Raw genomic sequence first — 25,527 nt, 5'->3', positions numbered from 1 at the left:
ACATGAGTAGGCATACGCACGCATGCTCACTCACTTTTACACGCACGCACGCACACACGCGCACACACACACACACACACTGGGATCCATTAGGATTTTTAAATCCGGTTCAACGATTCCCTCTTAACGGTCCGAGATCAACGGTTCCCTTTAACGATTCATAGGGGGTTCCAAATGTAACTCTTCAGAGCGTACAAATGGAACCAAAAGGATCCTTACAGGTCTGCAACATTTGTAAAATCCTATGGCGGTCGTCCTTGTTCATCGGCGTGTCCGTACACGGACATATGTGTCCGTGACAAAGACTTGGCATTGTCCGTGACAAATGGACCCCTTATGGGTCCATTTGGTTCCATTTGTACACACTCAAGAGTTACAGACCTGTTGTGGCCATTCAGGGCCATCTCTTTATGCGTTTCAGGTAATTAATATTGACCACTCATTTTGCATGTCCGTCGCAAAAATGTCCACCACAAGCCAACGATGACCCCCCCCCCCCCCCCCCCCCCCCCCCCACACACACACACACACACACTGAGCATTTTCAGGCTAGTAGATGTCTAAAATATGTCTAAGCGTTTTTTTAGCGGTCTAGGCTTAGATTAAACGTCGTTTCAACAGATATATAGACGGTCTATATATATATATATATAGACGTTTAAAAAACAGCAAATCAACGTCTAAGCTAAGCCTATAGGACCAGCTATAGCCTGGTTTTAGACGGACGTCGTCTACTAGCCGACTATTGCTCAGTGGGACCTGGACGGAATCCATTCCTGGTTCCTCAAATGTTGGATCAGCATTCCCAACCCTAGCACGCCCCGCACACACACACACACACAAACACACACACACACACACACACACACACACACACACACACACAAACACACACACACACTACATGTTGTAGGCCACGTAGATGGGGTCGAGCTGGTCCTGCAGGAAGCCGTCGCGGAGGTGCATGCGCTGCTTCTCGCCGCGCGAGTTGATGGGGATGACGCCGGCGTCCGTCACCACCACCACGCCCACGATCAGGTAGTGCTCCTCCAGCACCGCCTTGGTCACCATGGGAACCAGGTCCAGAGCCTCCTGCTCCGAGCCCTCCAGCTCCACCACCACCACCAGCAGATTGGTCCAGGGGAACACCGCGCTGTGGGTGGACGACGTTCAAGTTAAATCCATGTGTTGACGTTATTAATAATAATAATAATAATAATAATAATAAACTTTATTTATATAGCACCTTTCATACATAAATGCAGCTAAGTGCTTTACAGAGCAGAAAAGATAATAAAAGCAAAACAAAACAGCATTAAAACAGGCAAGCAGTAAAAACAATAGGACAATGGTACAAAGATAAGAACAGATAAAATAAGGCAACGACATTAAAAACAAGCAGAATAAAAATAATAATAAAAAATAAAGATCACTTAAAAGCAATGTTGTAGAGGTGGGTCTTAAGCTGAGCTTTAAAAATGTCTACAGAGGCTGTCTGACGAAGGTACAGTGGGAGCTTGTTCCATGCCGACGGCCCGTAGAAGCAAAAAGCTGCTTCCCCGTATTTTTTAGTTGCCATTTTTTTAGGCAAAGCGAGCAGGCCAGCAGTGGAAGACCTTAGGGGCCGGTTTGGGACATATTTAGGCAGGCAGTCATGTAGGTAGGGAGGTGCGAGACCATTGAGAGCTCTATAGACAAGTAAAATAATTTTAAAATCAATCCTAAAAACAACAGGAAGCCAGTGCAGCGATATTACGGTATTTACCATAGGTAATATTGTTATGAAAAAAAGTTAAAATGACCAGTGAGCACTTGCAACTGCAACCGTTTAATGTTTCACGAGGACTTGGTTTCACTAAATGAGCCCAGTACAATTTACTGGATTCTAACTGACCCAAAATGTGACTTATTCAGTATGATATTTGATATTTTGAAAAGTAGAAACAGGCCTCCTTCTTATAGCTGCCCTCCTTCCAATAAAAGCCATCGGAATCGGTTGAGACAAATAAAAGGTTTCTAAAAGAGGATTTACAGTATTTTCTGAGGCGGTACTTCAGTATGAGAAGGTTGGGAACCAATGGTCTACACAGTACCACTCCATGATGCGTGCGTATGACAGAGGTCTGCAGTATACATACCACTCCATGATGCTCTTGTGAGTGTGTATGACGGAGGTCTGCAGTATACATACCACTCCATGATGCTCTTGTGAGTGTGTATGACGGAGGTCTGCAGTATACATACCACTCCATGATGCTCTTGTGAGTGTGTATGACAGAGGTCTGCAGTATACATACCACTCCATGATGCTCTTGTGAGTGCATATGACGGAGGTCTGCAGTATACGTACCACTCCATGATGCTCTTGTGACTGCGTATGACGGAGGTCTGCAGTATACATACCACTCCATGATGCTCTTGTGAGTGCATATGACGGAGGTCTGCAGTATACGTACCACTCCATGATGCTCCTGTGCGTGCGTATGATGGAGGTCTGCAGTATACGTACCACTCCATGATGCTCTTGTGCGTGCATATGACGGAGGTCTGCAGTATACATACCACTCCATGATGCTCTTGTGCGTGTGTATGACGGAGGTCTGCAGTATACAGTACATACCACTCCATGATGCTCTTGTGCGTGTGTATGACGGAGGTCTGCAGTATACAGTACATACCACTCCATGATGCTCTTGTGCGTGTGTATGACGGAGGTCTGCAGTATACAGTACATACCACTCCATGATGCTCTTGTGCGTGTGTATGACGGAGGTCTGCAGTATACAGTACATACCACTCCATGATGCTCTTGTGCGTGTGTATGACGGAGGTCTGCAGTATACAGTACATACCACTCCATGATGCTCTTGTGCGTGTGTATGACGGAGGTCTGCAGTATACAGTACGTACCACTCCATGATGCGTGTGTATGACGGAGGTCTGCAGTATACATACCACTCCATGATGCTCTTGTGCGTGTGTATGACGGAGGTCTGCAGTATATAGTACATACCACTCCATGATGCTCTTGTGCGTGTGTATGACGGAGGTCTGCAGTATACGTACCACTCCATGATGCTCTTGTGCGTGTGTATGACGGAGGTCTGCAGTATACAGTACATACCACTCCATGATGCTCTTGTGCGTGCATATGACGGAGGTCTGCAGTATACATACCACTCCATGATGCTCTTGTGCGTGCATATGACGGAGGTCTGCAGTATACATACCACTCCATGATGCTCTTGTGCGTGCATATGACGGAGGTCTGCAGTATACAGTACGTACCACTCCATGATGCTCTTGTGAGTGTGTATGACGGAGGTCTGCAGTATACATACCACTCCATGATGCTCTTGTGAGTGTGTATGACGGAGGTCTGCAGTATACATACCACTCCATGATGCTCTTGTGAGTGTGTATGACGGAGGTCTGCAGTATACATACCACTCCATGATGCTCTTGTGAGTGCATATGACGGAGGTCTGCAGTATACAGTACAGTACGTACCACTCCATGATGCTCTTGTGCGTGCGTATGACAGAGGTCTGCAGTATATAGTACAGTACGTACCACTCCATGATGCTCTTGTGCGTGTGTATGACGGAGGTCTGCAGTATACAGTACGTACCACTCCATGATGCTCTTGTGTGTGTGTATGATGGAGGTCTGCAGTATACAGTACAGTACGTACCACTCCATGATGCTCTTGTGCGTGTGTATGACGGAGGTCTGCAGTATACAGTACAGTACGTACCACTCCATGATGCTCTTGTGCGTGTGTATGATGGAGGTCTGCAGTATACAGTACAGTACGTACCACTCCATGATGCTCTTGTGCGTGTGTATGATGGAGGTCTGCAGTATACAGTACAGTACGTACCACTCCATGATGCTCTTGTGCGTATGACAGAGGTCTGCAGTATACAGTACAGTACGTACCACTCCATGATGCTCTTGTGCGTGTGTATGACAGAGGTCTGCAGTATACGTACCACTCCATGATGCTCTTGTGCGTGTGTATGACGGAGGTCTGCAGTATACAGTACAGTACGTACCACTCCATGATGCTCTTGTGCGTGTGTATGACGGAGGTCTGCAGTATACAGTACAGTACGTACCACTCCATGATGCTCTTGTGCGTGTGTATGACGGAGGTCTGCAGTATACAGTACAGTACGTACCACTCCATGATGCTCTTGTGCGTGTGTATGACGGAGGTCTGCAGTATACAGTACAGTACGTACCACTCCATGATGCTCTTGTGCGTGCGTATGACGGAGGTCTGCAGTATATAGTACAGTACGTACCACTCCATGATGCTCTTGTGCGTGTGTATGACGGAGGTCTGCAGTATACAGTACAGTACGTACCACTCCATGATGCTCTTGTGCGTGTGTATGACGGAGGTCTGCAGTATACAGTACAGTACGTACCACTCCATGATGCTCTTGTGCGTGCGTATGACGGAGGTCTGCAGTATATAGTACAGTACGTACCACTCCATGATGCTCTTGTGCGTGTGTATGACGGAGGTCTGCAGTATACAGTACAGTACGTACCACTCCATGATGCTCTTGTGCGTGTGTATGATGGAGGTCTGCAGTATACGTACCACTCCATGATGCTCTTGTGCGTGTGTATGATGGAGGTCTGCAGTATACGTACCACTCCATGATGCTCTTGTGCGTGTGTATGACGGAGGTCTGCAGTATACAGTACAGTACGTACCACTCCATGATGCTCTTGTGAGTGCATATGACGGAGGTCTGCAGTATACGTACCACTCCATGATGCTCTTGTGCGTGCGTATGACGGAGGTCTCGATGTCGATGGGGTGGTAGCGCATGCCTCTCAGCTCCATGGCCTCCTCCAGGGCGCCCACCACGTACAGCGCGTCGTGTCTCTCTGTGTGGACGGAGCGTGGAGGGGAGAAAGAAGAAAAACTAAACAATAAAAAAAAAAAAGTGCATTTAGGCCTGGGCCGTGGGCTCAGTGGTCCAGGCACCTTGGCTGGTAATCCAGTCTGGCAGTGTGCCGCGGGTTCGGCTCCCGATACCGACGGCCTTTACTGCATGTCTTCCCCCCCCCCATCTCTCTCCCCATTTACTGTCAGCCTACTGTCTGTCCCTCCATAACAAAAATATAAAATAAAGGCGAAAGCCCTGCCTTACCCCCGCTGGCGTCGGTGAGCTCCGTGCGCCGAAGGAAGCCCAGGTATCCCGTCCTGGCCCAGGTGGTCACCGTGTCTCCAAAGCTGAGCCTGGAGTTGAAGTGGTCCGACTGGAGGACCTCCTCGCCGTAGCCACTGTAGTAACCGCTGCCGTTGTGGGCGCTGTGCACCCAGATCTGACACGAATTTTTATAAAATAAAAATAATAATATCATATATAAATAAAATTTAGTAATATTTTATAAATAATTAAATAAAATCTCGCGACTGAAACGGTATGCCCCCCCCCCCCCCCCCCCCACACACACACACTACTAGTGCCGTTTTCATAAACAATGAACGCAATATGTCAATTAAATTATGATGTTTTAGTCATATTGTAAAAGAAAGAAAGAAAGAAAGAAAGAAAGAAAGAAAGAAAGAAAGAAAGAAAGAAAGAAAGAAAGAAAGAAAGAAAGAAAGAAATAATCTTATACCTCTCCTAAGTGAGAGTCACCCAGGGGACCCTTGGTCTCAGGGTTGGCGATGATGATTCGCACCCCAGGTAGGATCTGAAAGAATCAAGACAAACAGAAATGAAAATCACCATAAAAACAATAATCGCCATCCAACATGTAAATGGTGCATTTATATATATATACGGTATATATATATATATATATATATATATATACATTATTTTTACATAGATTCTGCATTACAGTCACACATTCATACACCAATGGCGGCGGAAGCCATGCAAGGCACCAACCTGCACATTCAGAGTCTTGCTCAAGGACACTTCGGACACTAACCCTGGGTGAGCCCGGGATCGAACTGGCAACCTTGCGGTTCGCCATTCGGCCACTCTACCCCTGAGCCACCGCCGCCAGAACATGTGCCTGTGTCTGGGTGGCTCCTGTGTTAGGGCCTCACAGCGTGTAGGGGCAGTGTACTCACCTTCCCAGACTCCATCAATGGCAGACTGTGAGGAGAACCCCTCTCCACCAGACGCACCCTGAAACGTACACACACACACACACACACACACACACACACACACACACACACACACACACACACACACACACACACACACACACACACACACACACACACACACACACAGCTCTGAGTCTAATGACCATGACAATGTCCTGAGATGTGAATAGTTCAGAAGTAAGAAATGGTGTTCTATTAATATACAATCAACATTGATTGATTAATGTATTGAAAATACATTCAAAAGGATTACAGACACAAGAAAGCAGCCATAGGCTTGTTTCCGTTGTGGTTCTCTTGGGGAAAGGGGATGGGGAGCACTGTTGGTAATATTTATAATTTTGACGATGATATGGCACACTGACTGTCAACAAAATGAAATAAAAACATGGCACGCCAAAAAGGTTGCAGACCCCTGACAATAATGAACTTCTAAAATAGTGGAAATGGTAGTGAGCGACAATGCAAGTAAAATATCATAATCGTGACAGGCTGTAACAGCCTTATTGAGCTGGGGTTCTCAATGTTTTTGGCTCGGCGGGACCCCCGGAGATGCTTTGGCCATGTCTCGACTCAGAGACGACATGGTACAGAAAGTGGTGTTAAAGGACCTATAACATAAAATTCTACTTTTTCAATTTATTTTGTGTTTTTGGGGCTCCCATATGTGTTTTCTATCCCCACAAATAACCATTTTTGAACAATCAGGCTTTCATATCATAATGGTGTTTTAATGGAAATTGCTCTCAGGAACAGCTCAACTGATTTTGGCCTCATCGTGATGTCATCAATGTCACCCTACTTATATAATTCCTCCTCTTCTTCAGTCTTCAGTTCCAAATTTGCATGTCCACTTTGTTTAAAATGTCCACCATTGTTGATTTTCCAAGCTGGCATGGAATGGAAACGAGCCTGGTTTTATCTAGCATCAGTATTATAATGACTCAAATATTAAATAATCTGCATATCAGCACCCCCACCACCTCAGGACAGTGTGGTACTGCAGCTAAAACTGCTTTCAAAGTCCAGAAAGAAATGACAAGGCCTGGTTATATCAGAGTGGTGATTGAGGCTCAAACCATTAGAAATAACTTTGAGGGACATGGACAATATGATATTAAATATTAAAAGCCGTTTTAAAATGCATGTTATTTGCGCTTTAAGAGGAATGAATGACAGGCTGTCCTTACCTGTCGTGCCGCAGTGCCCTCATGTCCACGTACACCGTGGTGGGGTCGGGTCCTGACGTGCCCTGCAGTCACACACGACACAACACGACACACAGTCAGACGTCAGCATACCAGAGCAGGTGTGTTTCTCAAACTTGTTAATTCCAACTTATCCTTTTGGGCTTTTCCCTTCAGGGGTCGCCATGATCAAATCATCTGCCTCCATCTCACCCTGTCCTCCGTCTCCTCTTCTTTCACACCGACTCATTTCATGTCCTCTTTCACTAGGCTACCATCCATAAATCTCCTCTTTGGGCCCAGGCGGTGGCGTAACCGTCTGGGCACCCGACTGGTAATCCAGTCGCAGTGTGCCGCGGGTTCGACTCCCGAGCCCGACACGGCCTTTACTGCATGTCTTCCCCCATCTCTCTCCCGTTTCCTGTCAGCCTACTGTCTGTCCCTTGAAAAAACGTTTAAAAAAAAAAAAAAAAAAAAAAAGGCCTCCCAACCTCGACATCCTTCTACCGATATACTCGGCTATCCCTCCTCTGTACGTCTCAAAAGCATCTCAGTCTGGCTTTATCTCCAAAGCATCTGACCTGCGCTGTCCCTCTGCTGTCCTCGTTCCTGATCCTAGCCCAATAGAGATAATTCTGGGGGTCCTTGACGTGAAAAAGGTTGAGCACCACTGACATATAGAAACATAGTTTTTCAGAAAAGTTTTTAGAAGCCTTTTTTTTAACCGTTTCAGTTCATAGGACGCACCTGAACGTCATAAGGATTCGAACCGAGAGGTACAATGGACGTACCTGTACGTCCTAGCGCACCCTCAAAGATACGGGGCGAGATAAGAATATTCAGAATTTTTCCTTTTTTTTTTTTCGGCATTTCGCTTTCCGCTTTCCGTACGCTAACGCTCTGTGCAACTATTAGCTTGTCATTGACTCCCATGTTAGCGCGGCGGAAAGAATGACTCGTATCTCCTAATCCAGGGCGCTCTCCGTGGTGATGAATGGATCGATATGCTGGCGCTTCATTTCTGCTCCTCATCCGTCTCTCCCGCAAAATATGAACGCTTTTTGGAGCGTAAACAAATAAATTAAGATGATCGGGGATGTGAGGTCACTTTGTAAAGTCAACTTTTTTAGGAAAGTGTTTCCGGTTCATGGCTTTCAGTGTAAAATCGATCAAATAACTCAGGCACCCCAGAGCTCCTATTTTGAAGCACTTCCGGCACTAAATCGACCTCAGTCCAAAATGGGTTAAGTATTATTATTATTATTATTATTACTTTTCCACTGCTCTACACCAAAGGTACTGTCTACTGGTGACACCCACGCCTAGCCGACGAGTCCCCTCCCCACAGCCGCCCGCCCATCAACTCCACCTCACCTGCAGACAGATGGCCAGGTTGACCCGGCAGCCGAAGGCGGTGCTGACGGAGCGCGGGTGGAGGCCCAGGTCCTTGAACAGCTTGGAGAAGGAGTGGGTCAGCGACATGCGGGGCCTCTCCTCGGCCACCACCACGCAGGCCCTCACGCGGGACAGGTCCAGACCTCGAGCCTGCATGCCGTCGAGATTGGTTGAATGCTCAGTTAGTCAGACATGGGAAGGTGTAGCAAGACGGTAGGTGAGAAAAGTATTCCCATTTCTTTTTCTTTCTTTTTTTTCTGTTAAGGCTGGCTCTTGGGCCTTAACAAAGAGGGGAGACCAGACGGAGTTTTAACCCATTCTGAACGGGCACCCATTTTGGTGTTGGCATCATGTTATGCTTTAGCTATTTAAAAATAGCAGATCTACAAGCTCATATCGCGCCACCGAGTGGCGCGATACGAGCTTGTAGGTCTGCTATTTTAGAAAAATTGATGAGCGACTGACATTTTTAGAATCTGATCTCAAGTCAGAATGGGTTCATCAGACCAGTGTGTGTCCGGCGGAAACCTCGTATGAATCTGATCTCAGGTCAGAATGGGTTAAGGAGAAAAATGTGTTTATTTCAATAATTAATTAATAAATGTAATCAAACAAGTCATTGTAACGTCCCAAAAGAAACTGGCAGGGAACACTGCCCACTTAACAAAAGGTAACAAAAGCTACAGTTGCCCTGGTGTGGCTGCCCTGCAGCCTGCCTGAGGAGGAATGGGGGGGACCAGAACACTATCACAGCAGGTGCTTTAATAGTGTTTGGGGAGGACACTGGCCAGGTGTCTCCCCTTCTGCAGATTGCAAGCTCCGCCCTCCCAATCCGGCACTGCAAAGGGATTGGGTTAAGCATGCCTGACACAGAACAGCATGCAGACTCCTTAAAGGTACAGGGGCCGTCACAACAAGTTAAAGTATCAATACTGCAATGTAGATATACTCTGTTACAAGTAGAAGTCCTGTGGCCCGGGGCGGCTAGTGTAGCGGCCCGGGCACCTATAGGCTCCTAAGCCAGCCTGACGGCATGTCGTGGGTTCAACTCCCAATCCCAACGACCACCCTCACCCCAATCTCTCTCCCCATGTCCTGTCGCCATACTGTGTACATTATCCAATAAAGGCAGAAAAAGCACAAAAAATATATATCTTAAAGAAAATAGTCCTGTATTAAAAAATTACTTGAGTAAGAGGAGGAAATAGTTAAAGTGCGAAGAGAAACAGAGCAAGTGATAGGTTACCTACAGTCACACACAGCACACACACACACACACACACACACACACACACACACACACACACACACACACACACACACACACACACACACACACACACACACACCCCTCCTATAAGGCAGTGCTAGTTACATTACTGTACATCCAGTATGTATCAATGTACATCATGTTGATGTACAGTATGATATGATATAGTACTTTATTGTCAGTTCACACTGAAATGTGTCTTACGACCCAGCAGCCAACTGAGCCAAGTATGCAGAACACATGTACACATTTGACAAAAAACTAAATATATATTGCATATAGAAAGACATGAAGACAAGAGCAATGTCCACCACCTACATTATCCCATGGCTACTACAACTCCTGATTAAGCCTCCAAATTGACTGATGGACAAAGGAACCTCTGACCTTATTGTATGCTGGTACACCATATCTCCTTCCTGAAGGTAGCAGCAACCTATATTCTCCATACACCACATGGTTAGTATTAGAGGTGATATTCCTTGCTAACCGTAGGATGCTGTTATCATACGTGGATGTATAACGTTTCTGAAGTGGTTGTCCAAGCAGGATCTAGTATGAAAGCCAACATTAAGTGGCTGAACGTTTTGTTCGGTTTCTGCACTCGGACAAAAGCAACGTATGTTGTTATATGCATCCTCTGGCTTGTAGCACGGCCGCCGCTTCCCAGTCTCCATGGAGATGTGTGGATGATGTGTGGGAAGAAAAAGGTTAAATCCTCAAAATAATCCCTGTATCTTCCATCGCTATAGAGTAGTAGAGCCAATCACGCTCCTTTCTGTCCATATCCTTTAAGCCATTCTGACCTGAGATCAGATTCATACGAGGTTTCCACTGGACACACACTGGGTCTGATTAACCCATTCTGACCTGAGATCAGATTCTGAAAATGTCAGTCGTTCTTAGATTTTTCAAAAATAGCAGACCTACAAGCTCGTATCGCGCCACTCGGTGGCGCGCTATGAGCTTGTAGATCTGCAATTTTTCAATAGCTAAAGCATAACATGATGCTAACACCAAAATGGGTTCCCGTTCAGAATGGGTTAACCAATAAGCCGATGCCACCGGAGGGTGACGGAAGCAGAGCGAGACACAGAACCATGTCGGTCTCATAACAGGTCTTATTATTAGCCCAGTGTGGGTTGGCGTTGCCAGACAGACAGGCTGGTCATAACAGCTGTATTATTAGCCTAGCGTGGGTTGGCGTTGTGGGACCAGACAGACAGGCTGGTCCTTCAGGTGAAGGAGGCACTGTTTTTATTTGACTTACTTACTTGACTTAATCCTCTTTACCCCGTCGAGGGGCATAGGGCGTCCACCAGAGCTCTCCATCTCACTCTCTTCTGGGCCTGCGCTTTTGCTTCCTGCCAGGTCATTCCAATGTCCTTTAGGTCCTGGAGAGTGGAACGTCTCCAGGTGTTTCTTGGCCTATTTTTATTTAACTGTATTTAAAACTCACCCTGTGCCCTTGACGTGTTTCGCGTGTTTTCCACTGGAGGGCGCTGTCCACTAACCTATGGATCCATGGTTTCGATGATTCTCGTGAGCCTTCGGAACACGATCGTGTGACCGGAAAAAACATATATATGTTCACGCACGCGCGTATAGGAACCCCCCCGGAGATGCACCACTCACTTCACACGGGTGTGATTTTCAAATCTAGGTGAAACAATGCTCTAAAGAAGGCAGGCAAACCGTTTTTTTCCCTCCACTGTTTTCAGGAGGCCTGATCGTCTGCGTACGTTTGACTACAAGTTTTTGCCTTATTTATGTATATGCTAAAGTATAGTCCAAACTTTCCCGGCCGTCGGTAACCAGTAGTGCTAAGTATAGGCCTTGACACTACATTGATGGCACATGTAGTGTTTATTATAACATTAACTGTCTGCCGCTATAGCTTCAGTGTCTCCATATGCACTGCCTCTTTGCTTTTCCTTGAGCCCTGGAGTCTATTAAAAGGACATGATGGAATCTGATCAATCTCACAGCAGAGCAGAACACATGCATGGGTGTCTGTATGGGTGTATGGTAACAAAGGTTTACAAAGGCACAAGCACGCACATGTGTGTGTGTGTGTGTGTGTGTGTGTGTGTGTGTGTGTGTGTGTGTGTGTGTGTGTGTGTGTGTGTGTGTGTGTGTGTGCGTGTGCGTGCGTGTGCGTGTGTGTGGTTGTGATAGTCGAGAAACTCGAAACAGCTGATTGATGTGTACACTGTCATAGTGTGGGAAAATCCAGATGGGAAAATATGCTATATGCAGCTTTTGACGGCTACAGTGATTGAGATTCCAAAGCCTGAACGAGAAATATATATATACTGTATATATATATACTGTATATATAGACAGTTACTCATGGATACATCGTTCTCCAATGTAACTGCCACGCCTTCTCTATGAACTTTCCAAAAACAAAAACTTCATTACTGAACAACCAATTTAACATAAAACACTCAGACATCCAAAACAGATCTGGGTTCTTATCCTGAATATTTTCAAATAAAACGGTTCTTAAATCATGGTATAGTGGACAGTAGAAAACAAAATGAAACTCAACCTCTACAACTCCCAGGTCACAAAGAGCACACAGTCGCTGCTCCTCAGGAACGCCAGTATATCTGCCAACCTCAACTGCCAGAGGCAAAGCACCCGATCTTAACTGGGCACAGAGGGACCTCTGTCCTCTTTTTAAATTAAATGCAACATAAGGTTCAGTCATGTAATCCTCTTTAAATTGAATATAACTTCTCAATTTCGCCTTCTTCACAATGTCCACCCTCCATTTCTGCTGATGTAACACTGACAGTTTATATTTGACTGTATTAATGTTACAATGAAGGTTATTTAAAAAATATGGGTTTAAGTCAGAAATTGAGAAAATTGAGGAGACCTCTCTTATCCACGGATGATTACATCTCTTATTCCAATTAAATATAATCTTTGTAAGCCTCTCTTCTGGCAGTTGGGTAAGGCGATTCCATAACCTGATCATCTCACATCTCTGCTTTGTCAGGCAGCTTTCCCAACCTGTGTCACCTTCAATGGCCAACTTAGTGGTATACTTATGCATATATATCCGATATATATATATATATATATATACTGAAGAGAAAAAAAAGAGAAAAAGGGACTGCACACTCCAGGGAACTGTTCCCTGGAGTGTGCAGTCCCTTCCTTGGAAGGTTTTTCTCTTGTTTGATGTCTATGCCTGCTAACTAGACTTGCAACTCCTACGGGTCTTTTTGGATGTGCAGGAGTCCCTTTTTTGTCTCATATATATTATGTGTGTTTGTGTGTGTGTGTGTGTGTGTGTGTGTGTGTGTGTGTGTATGGAATGGGCCTTTGGTTTTCCCCACTGCTCACCTTGAGCGCGTCGGTCTGCAGGCCCAGCCCCTTGGTGCAGAGCTCCATGACGCTGTAGGAACAGAAGGTGTCTCGAACCTTCAGCTGGCTCACCGCCAGCAGCCACAGGGCCGGGTTGGACTCCAGCTCCACCGGAGGGATCAGGATGGACTGGTGGCCAGAGTACACACTGAGAGAGAGAGAGAGAGAGAGAGAGAGAGAGAGAGAGAGAGAGAGAACATATGGATCAGGATGGACTGGTGGCCAGAGTACACACTGCAATGAGAGAGAGAGAGAGAGAGAGAGAGAGAGAGAGAGAGAGAGAGAGAACATATGGATCAGGATGGACTGGTGGCCCGAGTACACACTGCAATGAGAGAGAGAGAGAGAGAGAGAGAGAGAGAGAGAGAGAGAGAACATATGGATCAGGATGGACTGGTGGCCCGAGTACACACTGCAATGAGAGAGAGAGAGAGAGAGAGAGAGAGAGAGAGAGAGAGAGAGAGAGAGAACATATGGATCAGGATGGACTGGTGGCCCGAGTACACACTGCAATGAGAGAGAGAGAGAGAGAGAGAGAGAGAGAGAGAGAGAGAGAGGGAGAGAGAGAGAGAGAGAACATATGGATCAGGATGGACTGGTGGCCGAGTACACACTGCAATATGAGAGAGAGAGAGAGAGAGAGAGAGAGAGAGAGAGAGAGAGAGAGAGAGAGAGAGAGAGAGAGAGAGAGAGAGAACATATGGATCAGGATGGACTGGTGGCCGAGTACACACTGCAATATGAGAGAGAGAGAGAGAGAGAGAGAGAGAGAGAGAGAGAGAGAGAGAGAGAGAGAGCATATGGATCAGGATGGACTGGTGGCCGAATACACACTGCAATGAGAGAGAGAGAGAGAGAGAGAGAGAGAGAGAGAGAGAGAGAGAGAGAGCATATGGATCAGGATGGACTGGTGGCCGAGTACACACTGCAATGAGAGAGAGAACATACAGTAGAGAGAGAACATACAGTAGAGAGAGAACATACAGTAGAGAGAGAACAGTAGGGCTGAAGTGGTTAGTTTATGTTTTGTAATAATAATCTAAATCTACAAAGTAACTAAAGTTACTACGAATGTAGCAGAACATTTGGAAACGAGATGTAGCAGAGTAGAAGTAAAAGTATTGAGATGTAGCAGAGTAGAAGTAAAAGTATTGAGATGTAGCAGAGTAGAAGTAAAAGTATTGAGATGTAGCAGAGTAGAAGTAAAAGTATTGAGATGTAGCAGAGTAGAAGTAAAAGTATTGGAAATTGGAAAAACTCAAGTCAAATACAAACAGACACCTCAAATTTGTACTAGTACAGCACTTAAGTAAATAGTACTTTGTTACTTTCCACCACTGCCTAGTATACAGCATATAAACATACATGAATCCATGTATATTTGCAAGCATACAGTAAGATAAGCGATAAGCATAAGATAAGCAGATAAGCGGTTAAGGATGGATGGATGTTTAGCTTTAGTTATTTCTGTACACAAAATATTTGTAATAAGCCATGTTTTATTTCTGGGTTAATTTAGGCTAGTTAGTTTATCTTGCATTGTCAAGCTTGTCTGTCTGCTTCTGCTGCCTCAGAACTTCTTCTTCAGTTTAGCCCAAGAAGTCTCTGATCTTTGTGCCCAAAATAACTCTCCTGTTTTAACCCATTCTGACCGGGCACCCATTTTGGTGTCAGCATCATGTTATGCTTTAGCTATTTAAAAATAGCAGATCTACAAGCTCATATCGCGCCACCGAGTGGCGCGATACGAGCTTGTAGGTCTGCTATTTTTTGAAAAATCGAAGAACGACTGACATTTTTTAGAATCTGATCTCAGGTCAGAATGGGTTCATCAGACCAGTGTGTGTCCGGCGGAAAACCTCGAATGAATCTGATCTCAGGTCAGAATGGGTTAAAGATATACTTCCCCAACCGACCTGCAGAGGCACCAGAGGACGAAGCCCAGTCCACAGTACGGGTCCAGGCAGATGGCCACCTCTCTGGACGGGTACAGCTCACACTGCAGCTTCACCGAGCGGCAGAACGCCCCCACCGCGTTGTGGGACATCTGGAGGGAGAACACAGTCACAGTTTTAATACATTCTGACCTGAGATCAGATTCATACGAGGTTTCCGCTGGACACACACTGGCCTGATTAAACCCATTCTGACCTGAGATCAGATTAAAAAAATGTCAGTCGTTCTTCGATTTTTCAAAAATAGCAGACCTACAAGCTCGTATCGCGCCACTCGGTGGCGCGATATGAGCTTGTAGATCTGCTATTTTTCAATAGCTAAAGCATAACATGATGCCGACACCAAAATAGGTGCCCGGTCAGAATGGGTTAATTTTTAGATGAAAGGCACAGGTACAGGCATACAAAAAAAAATGCATTCAAATTCTTTGCCAACTACAATCAGTGGCTTTGCCCCTTGCCTCATTTTTTTTAAAATCCTACCCCCAAACCCCAGCACCAACCACCGTTGACAAAAAAAGAGAAACAAATAGTAATGATTATAACAATTAAATACAACATAAAGCTTGATTTTTTTAAATTAACAGCAAATTGTAAATAATAAATAAAAACATCACACCTGTGTGAACCGAGTGGTGCAACTCCCCTCTCTCCCCCTCTTCTCTCTCTCTCTCTCTCTATTATGGATATCAATCCACGTCGCTGACAACAATTTTTTCATTATTATTTTGGGTCGGCCTTTCCTTCTTTAACATACCTCCTAGACCGGATCGCGCATGCGAGCTGCCGTCCACGGGGGTCGGCCTTTCCTTCTTTAGCATACCTCCTAGACCGGATCGCGCATGCGAGCTGCCGTCCACCTCCCATTATACAGGCAGACTAAAAGCTTCAATAACTCCTAATCTACGGATCTCTCCATGGTTTGGTCAATTAGCGCGATGTTCGGAGGTCTTTGCTGATTATCCGGTGGTCTAGATGGAAACATTGGTGCTTTCTAGAGCAAGGATGGCTATATTTTAGTTCGCTAGCATTGACGCTATTTATTTAGCACAAGATGTGAGGCGCGCATTGTACACACACGCACGGATATTGCTGGCCATTGCTGGTTTCACGCATGCGCACACCACTCATGCTCATGATGACTGATACAAGATACAAGATACATGATACATGATACATGTGGACATTCCTGGTTATAGGAGTGGTTGCACCACTCAAAAACTGAGTCACATTGTTTCGCGCAAGTATGAGAGAATCAATTCTGCAACGTAAAAGGATCCGTATAATCAACAAGTTGCTCGGGTAAAAAAGTAGAAAAGTATTAGCCATCAAAATATACTTAAGTAGCAAAAGTAAAAGTACTAGTTATGAAGAACGTCCCATCTAAAATGTGTAAAAGTCTTTTGAAAATAGCAGATCAACAAGCTCTGCAAACTTGTAGACTTTCCAGATCTGCGTGGGAGGCTTTCTGACAGCATGTTTTCATAACGCCTGTGGTCCGGGGGAGAGTGATACATATATCACTCTAAAACTGTCCACACTGCCAGGGCCCTTAGGGTTTTACTTGAGATTGCAACAAACTGTGAAATTACAGTGTTGGTTTAAAGGTGGGGTGATTTTCTTTGGTTAAAATAAGTGTTATAACTCTTTCCATGTCCATGATGCCGTTCACGACTTATTTTAAAGTGTCAATCTGTGCCCGTGACAACTTTCTTTTGGGTACAGACGACCCTCGATTATACTAATCGTAGGCGGGTGTTGTTTCCGTAAAAGACGAGTTTGAATATGTTCGTACGTAAAATAAGTAAAATATGGAGATAAGAGCTTTCTGCTCGACGACGAGCAAGATGTACTTGTTTATTGGTTCACAGTGTGTGTGTTTGATGTGCTGGAGGACATGACCCAGACTGACCTGCACGCCAGCCAGCATTCCCGTAGTGGACACGCTGAAGTCCAGATAGGCAAGGCCGTCTGGGTTGGTGGGTTTATAGAGGGCTGGGGGCTTCTTCTTTGGCAGGTCGTCTGGACACACACACACACACACAGAGACATCAATGACAGAAACAAGACGAGTACAGTAAACCTTGTACAGTACACGTGCCATATCACGGGTAGAGTGGCTGGATGGTAACCGTAAGGTTTGCTAGTCTGAACCCGGGCTCCCCCAGCGTTACTGTCCTTGAGCAAGATGCTGAACCCACATTGCTCCCGAATCCGATGTGCTGGTTGGTGCCTTGCATGGTTTCCGCTGCCATCGGTGTGTGAATGTGTGTGTGAATGAATGGGTGGATGTGTACAGTAATGCACAATCTCTGTCTAAGCGCCTTGGATAAAGGCACCATATAAAAATGCACCATTTACCATTCACCATTTTACCACTGTTTCACAAAACAGTGGGTCGTGACTCGTGAACCACTGTTTGGTCCCACCAAAATAAATTGGTCAATGGCCCATAACTGTACATGTGTGTGTGTGTGCGTAGTGCGTACCCGTGTCCAGGACAGGGGGCCAGTTCCTGATGTCCACCGTGGCCATGGCCTCCTTGGAGCGCAGCAGCTTGCAGATGACGGCCGTGGTCATCACACACGCCGAACGACTCACCTGGAACCACGGGAGACATAACGTCGGGTGGTAGAGAGAGAGAGAGAGAGAGAGAGAGAGAGAGAGAGAGAGAGAGAGAGAGAGAGCATGGATTAAAGCAGAATAAAATCCCACGGCTGAAACGGTGTGCCCCCCCACACTGCTAGCGCCGTTTCCTAAACAATTAGCACAATATGTCAATTCAATGATGATGTTTTAGTGTTAACCTGCCATTATGCTGCCAATCAGGTGAAGAGAGAGAGAGAGACCAAGTTAGGCCAATCCTAGCCTCGGTACCAGGCTTTCAATTTTGTTGGTGCAAAAAATGTAAAGCCTGGAGGAACGCATTGGCCGCTCTGGTCTAAAAGTGGGAGTCAACCCTTCCGGGTGGGCGTCGCTCCAAATGATGTGACGTAGCGCTGCACTAGGGGGGAGAGGAGGGGCCGGGGGTGACGGACAGATCGATGAGATCCAATCAGGGTGTGCGCAAATCTGAGCCGCGACCCGCCCCTCTAGACCAGAAACCTAACACGTTAGCGCAGGCTAGGCCAATCCTTGCTCTAGAAAACACCAATGTTCCCAGCGCGATCACCGGATAATAATAATAATAATAATAATCTTTATTGTCCCGAAGGATATTCGTCTTCACAGTCTGTTCAACACCCACATCACAGAACACATAACACCAAGAGTCCAAGACAATACAAAAACATGAGTTCCCCACTGTGTACAGAACCATCCCATCGGCGGGGCAGTTTGTTTAATGCCGCGATGGCTGAGGGGACAAAGCTCCTACTGAAATAGACCTTTTTCCATGGCAAGGTCTTTGTCTTTGTCCAGAGGGCATGAGGTTAAAGAAGCGATACAGGGGATGATCAGTGTCATTTGATATCGAAAGTGTTATCTGTGTGATAACCTTATTGTTCATATCAGAAAGTGTGCGGGTGTGGGATAATTAGAAATGACCTCCGAACATGGCCGATCTGTTCAAAACCACGGACCGCGGTGTAGTTTCAGAGAAAAGAGTGCACAAAGAGTGCAAAAGAGTGCACAAAGGCACTAAATGCGGCAAAAACAGAAGCTAATGGCTACGGAGCACCAGAAACAGTGCGGGGGGGGGGGGGGGGGGGGGGGGGGGCGAGCAGCCGTGTCTAGGCACCGGAGCAGTTCCAAAAATGAAACACAGCGTGGCTTTTTTATAGCGATATCAAACACCTTAATTTATAGGACGAGTATACAGTAACTGTGATTAGCACCAAATGTGTTATAAATTGTGAAATGTTTTCTAGGTATAAAGAGTAAGTGTGTGTGTGTGTGTGTGTGTGTGTGTGTGTGTGTGTGTGTGTGTGTGTGTGTGTGTGTGTGGGGGGGGTCTCACCTCGACGATCATCTTGACGGTGGGCAGGGTGGTGGAGATGTTCTGGGGGTGTGGCGGCCGCACCGTGATGGGAACGCAGCCAGCGTACAGGCAGCCGTAGAACGCTGCTATCAGGTCTATACCTGGATACACACACACACACACACACACACACACACACACAGAAAGGTAAATAGTGAGTGTTTCGCTGCGGTTGCGAGCATACGCATGTGTGTGAGAGTGTGTGTGTGTGTGTGTGTGTGTGTGTGTGTGTGTCACTGACCTGGTGGGTAGACCAGGGCTACATGGTCTCCCTCCTGTAGACCTCCTCTCTCCATCAGCAGTGCAGCCACTCTCTCTGATCTCTTATGGAGCTGCAGACAGGTCAGCGAACTGGACACTGCCCCCTACAGCGTGGGAGGACAGGGTAGAGAGAGAGAGAGAGAGAACATGGATTAAAGATGGAATGCCGTGATCTTTGTACTTTTTCTGTTTCGTGTGCGTCTATGGTGTCTATGTGGGTGCGGCTCACCACCCACCTGAAAACCAGACATACTTAATGAACAGGTGGGTGTGGCCACATAAAAAAAACATCATTTTAACACTTATCTGTACACTTTCTTTGAAAAAATAAATGCTGTCAAAGTTAACGCGTTATTAATGCATTAATGCAACACCTTATTAACGGCACTAATTTTTTTATCGCATTAAGCCACAAACACATTGCTCTCTCTCTTCTCCTTTTGTATAAATTAAATAGGCCTATTCATGATTCTGCTTATAGAGAAGTAGCCTATGTTAGTTTGTTTTATGGAAACAGTTGTTTGTGTTGAATGTGCTAATTTCACAGAATATATATTATTATAGAGAAAATGGGCAAGCCATAAAATAATAAATACGTCATGTGGAAAAAAGGTAAATAAAAAAAGTAACATTAATGTTGTCAAACCTGATCGGAGCATCTCTACAATACAGCGTTTTCTTTCAGTTCATCATTGAATTTAGAGCAAAAAAGGTTTTGCGATTAATTGCGATTAATCGCGCGATTAACTACACAAATCATGCGATTAATCGCGATTACAAATTTTAATCGCCTGACAGCACTAAAAATAACACATCCTAATTCTATTCTACATATTATTCTGGTTGGCTGTGGGGTGTCCGAACTTTTTTCAAAGGGGGCCATAATAGAACATATTAAAACACACAAGGGCCAACTACATAATTTAACGTTGGATTTTAACGAGTTGAATATTTAATTAATACTATTTAATTAAATATTTAAAGGTCTTTTGTAAGGTGTGTTCTGTGAACAACAAAGTGTATCTTACATAATTCATAATACAATTCAGGTATGAAGCTGCCGTATAAAATTCGCCCCAGGCCGGGCTGTGTGTGTGTGTGTGTGTGTGGGAGCTCCTTTCACGCTCTTTCACTAATCGTATTTTAGGCCCCAACTCATGTTTTTCAGTCGTGAGATTGTATTAGAGAGAGAGAGGGGGGGGGGGGGGGGGGGAGAGAGACAAAGAGGGAGAGAGCAAGCAGTGGGAAGATGAAAGGAGAGAGGTAGGAAAGACGACCAAGGGATACAGAGAAGTGTAGGAGGAGAACAGCCTAGGACGTTGGAAGGGAAGTGGTGAGGATAGGGGAGGGCGGTACGGGTGGATGGATGGATGTGGAAGAGAGAGAGAAGAAGGGAAGTGGTGAGGATAGGGGAGGGCGGTACGGGTGGATGGATGGATGTGGAAGAGAGAGAGCAAGAGAGAGAGAGAGAGAGAGGTAGAGGTGTGGGAGAAAAGAACAGAGAGAGAGAGAGAGAGGGAGGTAGAGGTAGAGGTGTGGGAGAAAAGAACAGAGAGAGAGAGAGAGAGGGAGTGCAGGTCGGAGTGGCTGGCACTGAGAAGACCAATGCTCATTTAACACTTAGACTGCAGCCTGGTTGTGTAAATAGTGGTATAAATAGCTTGCGCGGGGCCGGGAGATTACTACTACTCAAGTACGTCCGTTTTTCCCCGCTCTGAGGAGGCTCGCAGCATCTCCATTGTAAGAAAAGGCTAATTAGCAGGCATTAATTAGCTCACCATGTTTATTTACTTTCGCCAGAAACGATAACATGTCGGGAGCGATGCGATGAAAAATCACAAATCACATCCGAACCTCGGATGGATCATCATCATCACCACGGACAGTGCCACATTTTTCAGAGATAACAAACAGCCAACAATCGCAGACAACAGATGGCAATTAATAGCAGACAATGTCTTAACCCATTCTGACCTGAGATCAGATTCATACGAAGGTTTCCACTGGACACACACTGGTCTGATGAACCCATTCTGACCTGAGATCAGATTCTAAAAAATGTCAGTCGTTCTTCGATTTTTCAAAAAATAGCAGACCTACAAGCTCGTATCGCGCCACTCGGTGGCGCGATATGAGCTTGTAGATCTGCTATTTTTAAATAGCTAAAGCATAACATGATGCCGACACCAAAATGGGTGCCCGGTCAGAATGGGTTAAGTACATTTTGATGCCAATGCTTTTAATTATATATTTTTAATTTAACCTTTATTTAACCAGTAAAAACACAAGAGGGAGCTGGCCAAGAGGCAGAAATAAAACGACACTTCAATACCACATCGTTTAATGTTACATTTTGGACCAGCAAATACAACATCCATAATACACCTCAAAGTACCTGAGGCCATAAATACAACATAACCATAATACACCTCAAAGTACCTGAGGCCGTAAATACAACATAACCATAATACACCTCAAAGCACCTGAGGCTGTAAATACAACATAACCATAATACACCTCAAAGTACCTGAGACCATAAATACAACATAACCATAATACACCTCAAAGTACCTGAGGCCGTAAATACAACATCCATAATACACCTCAAAGTACCTGAGGCCGTAAATACAACATAACCATAATACACCTCAAAGTACCTGAGGCCGTAAATACAACATCCATAATACACCTCAAAGTACCTGAGGCCGTAAATACAACATCCATAATACACCTCAAAGTACCTGAGGCCGTAAATACAACATCCATAATACACCTCAAAGTACCTGAGGCCGTAAATACAACATAACCATAATACACCTCAAAGTACCTGAGGCCGTAAATACAACATCCATAATACACCTCAAAGTACCTGAGGCCGTAAATACAACATCCATAATACACCTCAAAGTACCTGAGGCCGTAAATACAACATAACCATAATACACCTCAAAGTACCTGAGGCCGTAAATACAACATCCATAATACACCTCAAAGTACCTGAGGCCGTAAATACAACATCCATAATACACCTCAAAGTACCTGAGGCCGTAAATACAACATCCATAATACACCTCAAAGTACCTGAGGCCGTAAATACAACATAACCATAATACACCTCAAAGTACCTGAGGCCGTAAATACAACATCCATAATACACCTCAAAGTACCTGAGGCCGTAAATACAACATCCATAATACACCTCAAAGTACCTGAGGCCATAAATACAACATAACCATAATACACCTCGAAGTACCTGAGGCCGTAAATACAACATAACCATAATACACCTCAAAGCACCTGAGACCATAAATACAACATCCATAATACACCTCAAAGTACCTGAGGCCGTTTTGGACCAAGTCGAATTTGGATGAAATGTCTTACAGCGTGTGTAGAGGAGTGTGTGTGTGTGTGTGTGTGTGTGTGTGTGTGTGTGTGTGTGTGTGTGTGTGTGTGTGTGTGTGTGTGTGTGTGCATGCGTGTCTTACCAATGAGCTGAGCAGCGTGTAGAGGATGTGTGTGTGTGTGTGTGTGTGTGTGTGTGTGTGTGTGCGTGTCTTACCCGTGAGCTGAGCAGCGTGTACAGGATGTGTGTGTGTGTGTGTGTGTGTGTGTGTGTGTGTGTCTTACCCGTGAGCTGAGCAGCGTGTAGAGGATGTGTGTGCGTGTCTTACCCGTGAGCTGAGCAGCGTGTAGAGGATGTGTGTGCGTGTCTTACCCGTGAGCTGAGCAGCGTGTACAGGATGTGTGTGTGTGTGTGTGTGTGTGTGTGTGTGCGTGTCTTACCCGTGAGCTGAGCAGCGTGTAGAGGATGTGGTCCGGTGTGGTCTGAGCTCTCCACTGCAACACCTCCGACAGGAACAGGAACTAGAACACAGGAGGATAATTATGTGACATCGTTGTCAGACATTCCATGTTTGTATTTCCATTCCATTCCATGTTTGATTGATATGCCAGGATCGGTTTCAGCACTTCCGTTACTCCAGACTGCTTTGAGAGAAGCAGCCGATTGTGGGAGAGTAGGGCTTTAAGCATCTAGTCAACTATTCAACTAGTCGACTAGTAAATCAACTAGTCGACCTTGTTGGTACTAGTTGGAAAAAAAAGGAAGAAAAAAAAAGGCGTTTTTTTTGCCTCAATCAGCTAGAATGCTAGATTATAGTACCGGTACTAACTATTTTTAAGTGGTGCAACCACTTCTACATCCAGCAACGTCCGTGTACCTAGGTAGGTAGGTAGGTAGGTACCTGTATGTGTACCTGTATAAGTGAGCACGGGTATGTTACTTATTTATACCAGTAGGGGGCACCAGAGTACAGAGAAGAAATTGGAACGATACAGAGAAGAAATTGGAACGATACAGAGAAGAAATTGGAACGATACAAATTGGAACGATACAGAGAACCAATAGACGGGAGTTGCACCACTCGGTTCACACTGGTGTGATTTTTTACATAATAGGTAGTTAACCCATTCTGACCGGGCACCCATTTTGGTGTCAGCATCATGTTATGCTTTAGCTATTTAAAAATAGCAGATCTACAAGCTCATATCGCGCCACCGAGTGGCGCGATACGAGCTTGTAGGTCTGCTATTTTTGAAAAATCGAAGAGCGACTGACATTTTTAGAATCTGATCTCAGGTCAGAATGGGTTCATCAGACCAGTGTGTGTCCGGCGGAAACCTCGTATGAATCTGATCTCAGGTCAGAATGGGTTAAACAACTAGTCGACTAGTAAACTAGGCAACTAGTCAACTAGTAAAAATCACTAGAAGTGAAAGCCCTATGGGAGAGTATGCATGTTATACAGTATGTGTGTGTGTACGTGTATTACTATTACTATACACACCCAAGTGTGGTAGCATTTGAGGAAATATTATTATTGTGAGGTTGATTTATGGTTGAGAAAAATATTTGTAGATTTGGGACTCAGATTCAGGTCGGGGGTACGAGTTGGGATTAGGCATTCAGTGGTTAAATGTAGGGCTTGGAGTTTAGAGTTATGCTTGATTTTAACCCAGTTATGTGTCGTGTTGCCAAAACATTCTAGATCTACAAGAGCTTGTAAATCTGCTATCTTCGGCTTTATGGTGAAGGTTATGTGTGTGTGTGTGTGTGTGTGTGTGCGTGCGTGCGTGCGTGCGTGCGTGCGTGCGTACCTGGTCGTTGTCGTCAGTCTGTCCCAGGTCTCTGCCGCTGGCCTGAGCAATCCTCTTCCCCGACACCAGGTTACCCACCATCACAGAGGCAGGACCGATCTCTGGAACACGCACGCACACACACACGCACGCACGCACACACACACACACACACACACGCACGCACGCACGCACGCACGCACGCACGCACGCACGCACGCACGCACGCACACACACACACACACACACACACACACACACAGTATAAATTCAATCAGTATATGCAAGGAAATCACGTATCGCTGCTGTCACCTCTTATCTCCAGTTCTCCACACGTTTTGTGTTTTTCCTCACATTATCTCCCTACTCGATCACAAGAGCATCAGAGGTAGAGCTCTAGATCCACATTATCTCCCTACTCGATCACAAGAGCATCAAAGGTATAGCTCTAGATCCACATTATCTCCCTACTCGATCACAAGAGCATCAAAGGTATAGCTCTAGATCCACATTATCTCCCTACTCGATCACAAGAGCATCAGAGGTATAGCTCTAGATCCACATTATCTCCCTACTCGATCACAAGAGCATCAAAGGTATAGCTCTAGATCCACATTATCTCCCTACTCGATCACAAGAGCATCAGAGGTATAGCTCTAGATCCACATTATCTCCCTACTCGATCACAAGAGCATCAGAGGTAGAGCTCTAGATCCACATTATCTCCCTACTCGATCACAAGAGCATCAAAGGTATAGCTCTAGATCCACATTATCTCCCTACTCGATCACAAGAGCATCAGAGGT

General features: G+C 45.4%; 1 protein-coding gene across 1 annotated transcript in view; it reads right to left on the bottom strand.

Annotated features, from left to right (window-relative positions):
- Window positions 1–740: 740 nt before the first annotated feature.
- LOC310868280 (disco-interacting protein 2 homolog C-like) overlaps window positions 741–25,527 on the bottom strand; it is a 104,176-nt gene continuing 79,389 nt past the window's right edge. Inside the window, exons 23-37 of the mRNA XM_083778634.1 lie at window positions 24,743–24,843; window positions 23,369–23,449; window positions 19,563–19,686; window positions 19,301–19,422; window positions 17,832–17,943; window positions 17,255–17,364; window positions 15,304–15,434; window positions 13,367–13,535; window positions 8,716–8,886; window positions 7,345–7,406; window positions 6,113–6,170; window positions 5,650–5,724; window positions 5,175–5,349; window positions 4,785–4,908; window positions 741–1,153 (exon numbers count right to left, since the gene is read on the bottom strand). Coding sequence (XP_083634760.1) covers window positions 901–1,153; window positions 4,785–4,908; window positions 5,175–5,349; window positions 5,650–5,724; window positions 6,113–6,170; window positions 7,345–7,406; window positions 8,716–8,886; window positions 13,367–13,535; window positions 15,304–15,434; window positions 17,255–17,364; window positions 17,832–17,943; window positions 19,301–19,422; window positions 19,563–19,686; window positions 23,369–23,449; window positions 24,743–24,843 — 1,868 coding nt within the window. The 3' untranslated portion in view covers window positions 741–900. The remainder of the gene's footprint in view (window positions 1,154–4,784; window positions 4,909–5,174; window positions 5,350–5,649; window positions 5,725–6,112; window positions 6,171–7,344; window positions 7,407–8,715; window positions 8,887–13,366; window positions 13,536–15,303; window positions 15,435–17,254; window positions 17,365–17,831; window positions 17,944–19,300; window positions 19,423–19,562; window positions 19,687–23,368; window positions 23,450–24,742; window positions 24,844–25,527) is intronic.

The sequence above is a fragment of the Protomyctophum parallelum genome (assembly GCF_964188405.1).
Source record: "Protomyctophum parallelum genome assembly, chromosome: 12".
NCBI lineage: Eukaryota > Metazoa > Chordata > Actinopteri > Myctophiformes > Myctophidae > Protomyctophum > Protomyctophum parallelum.
Note: the sequence above shows the minus strand (reverse complement) of the source record. Positions and strands in the feature narration are given on the sequence as shown.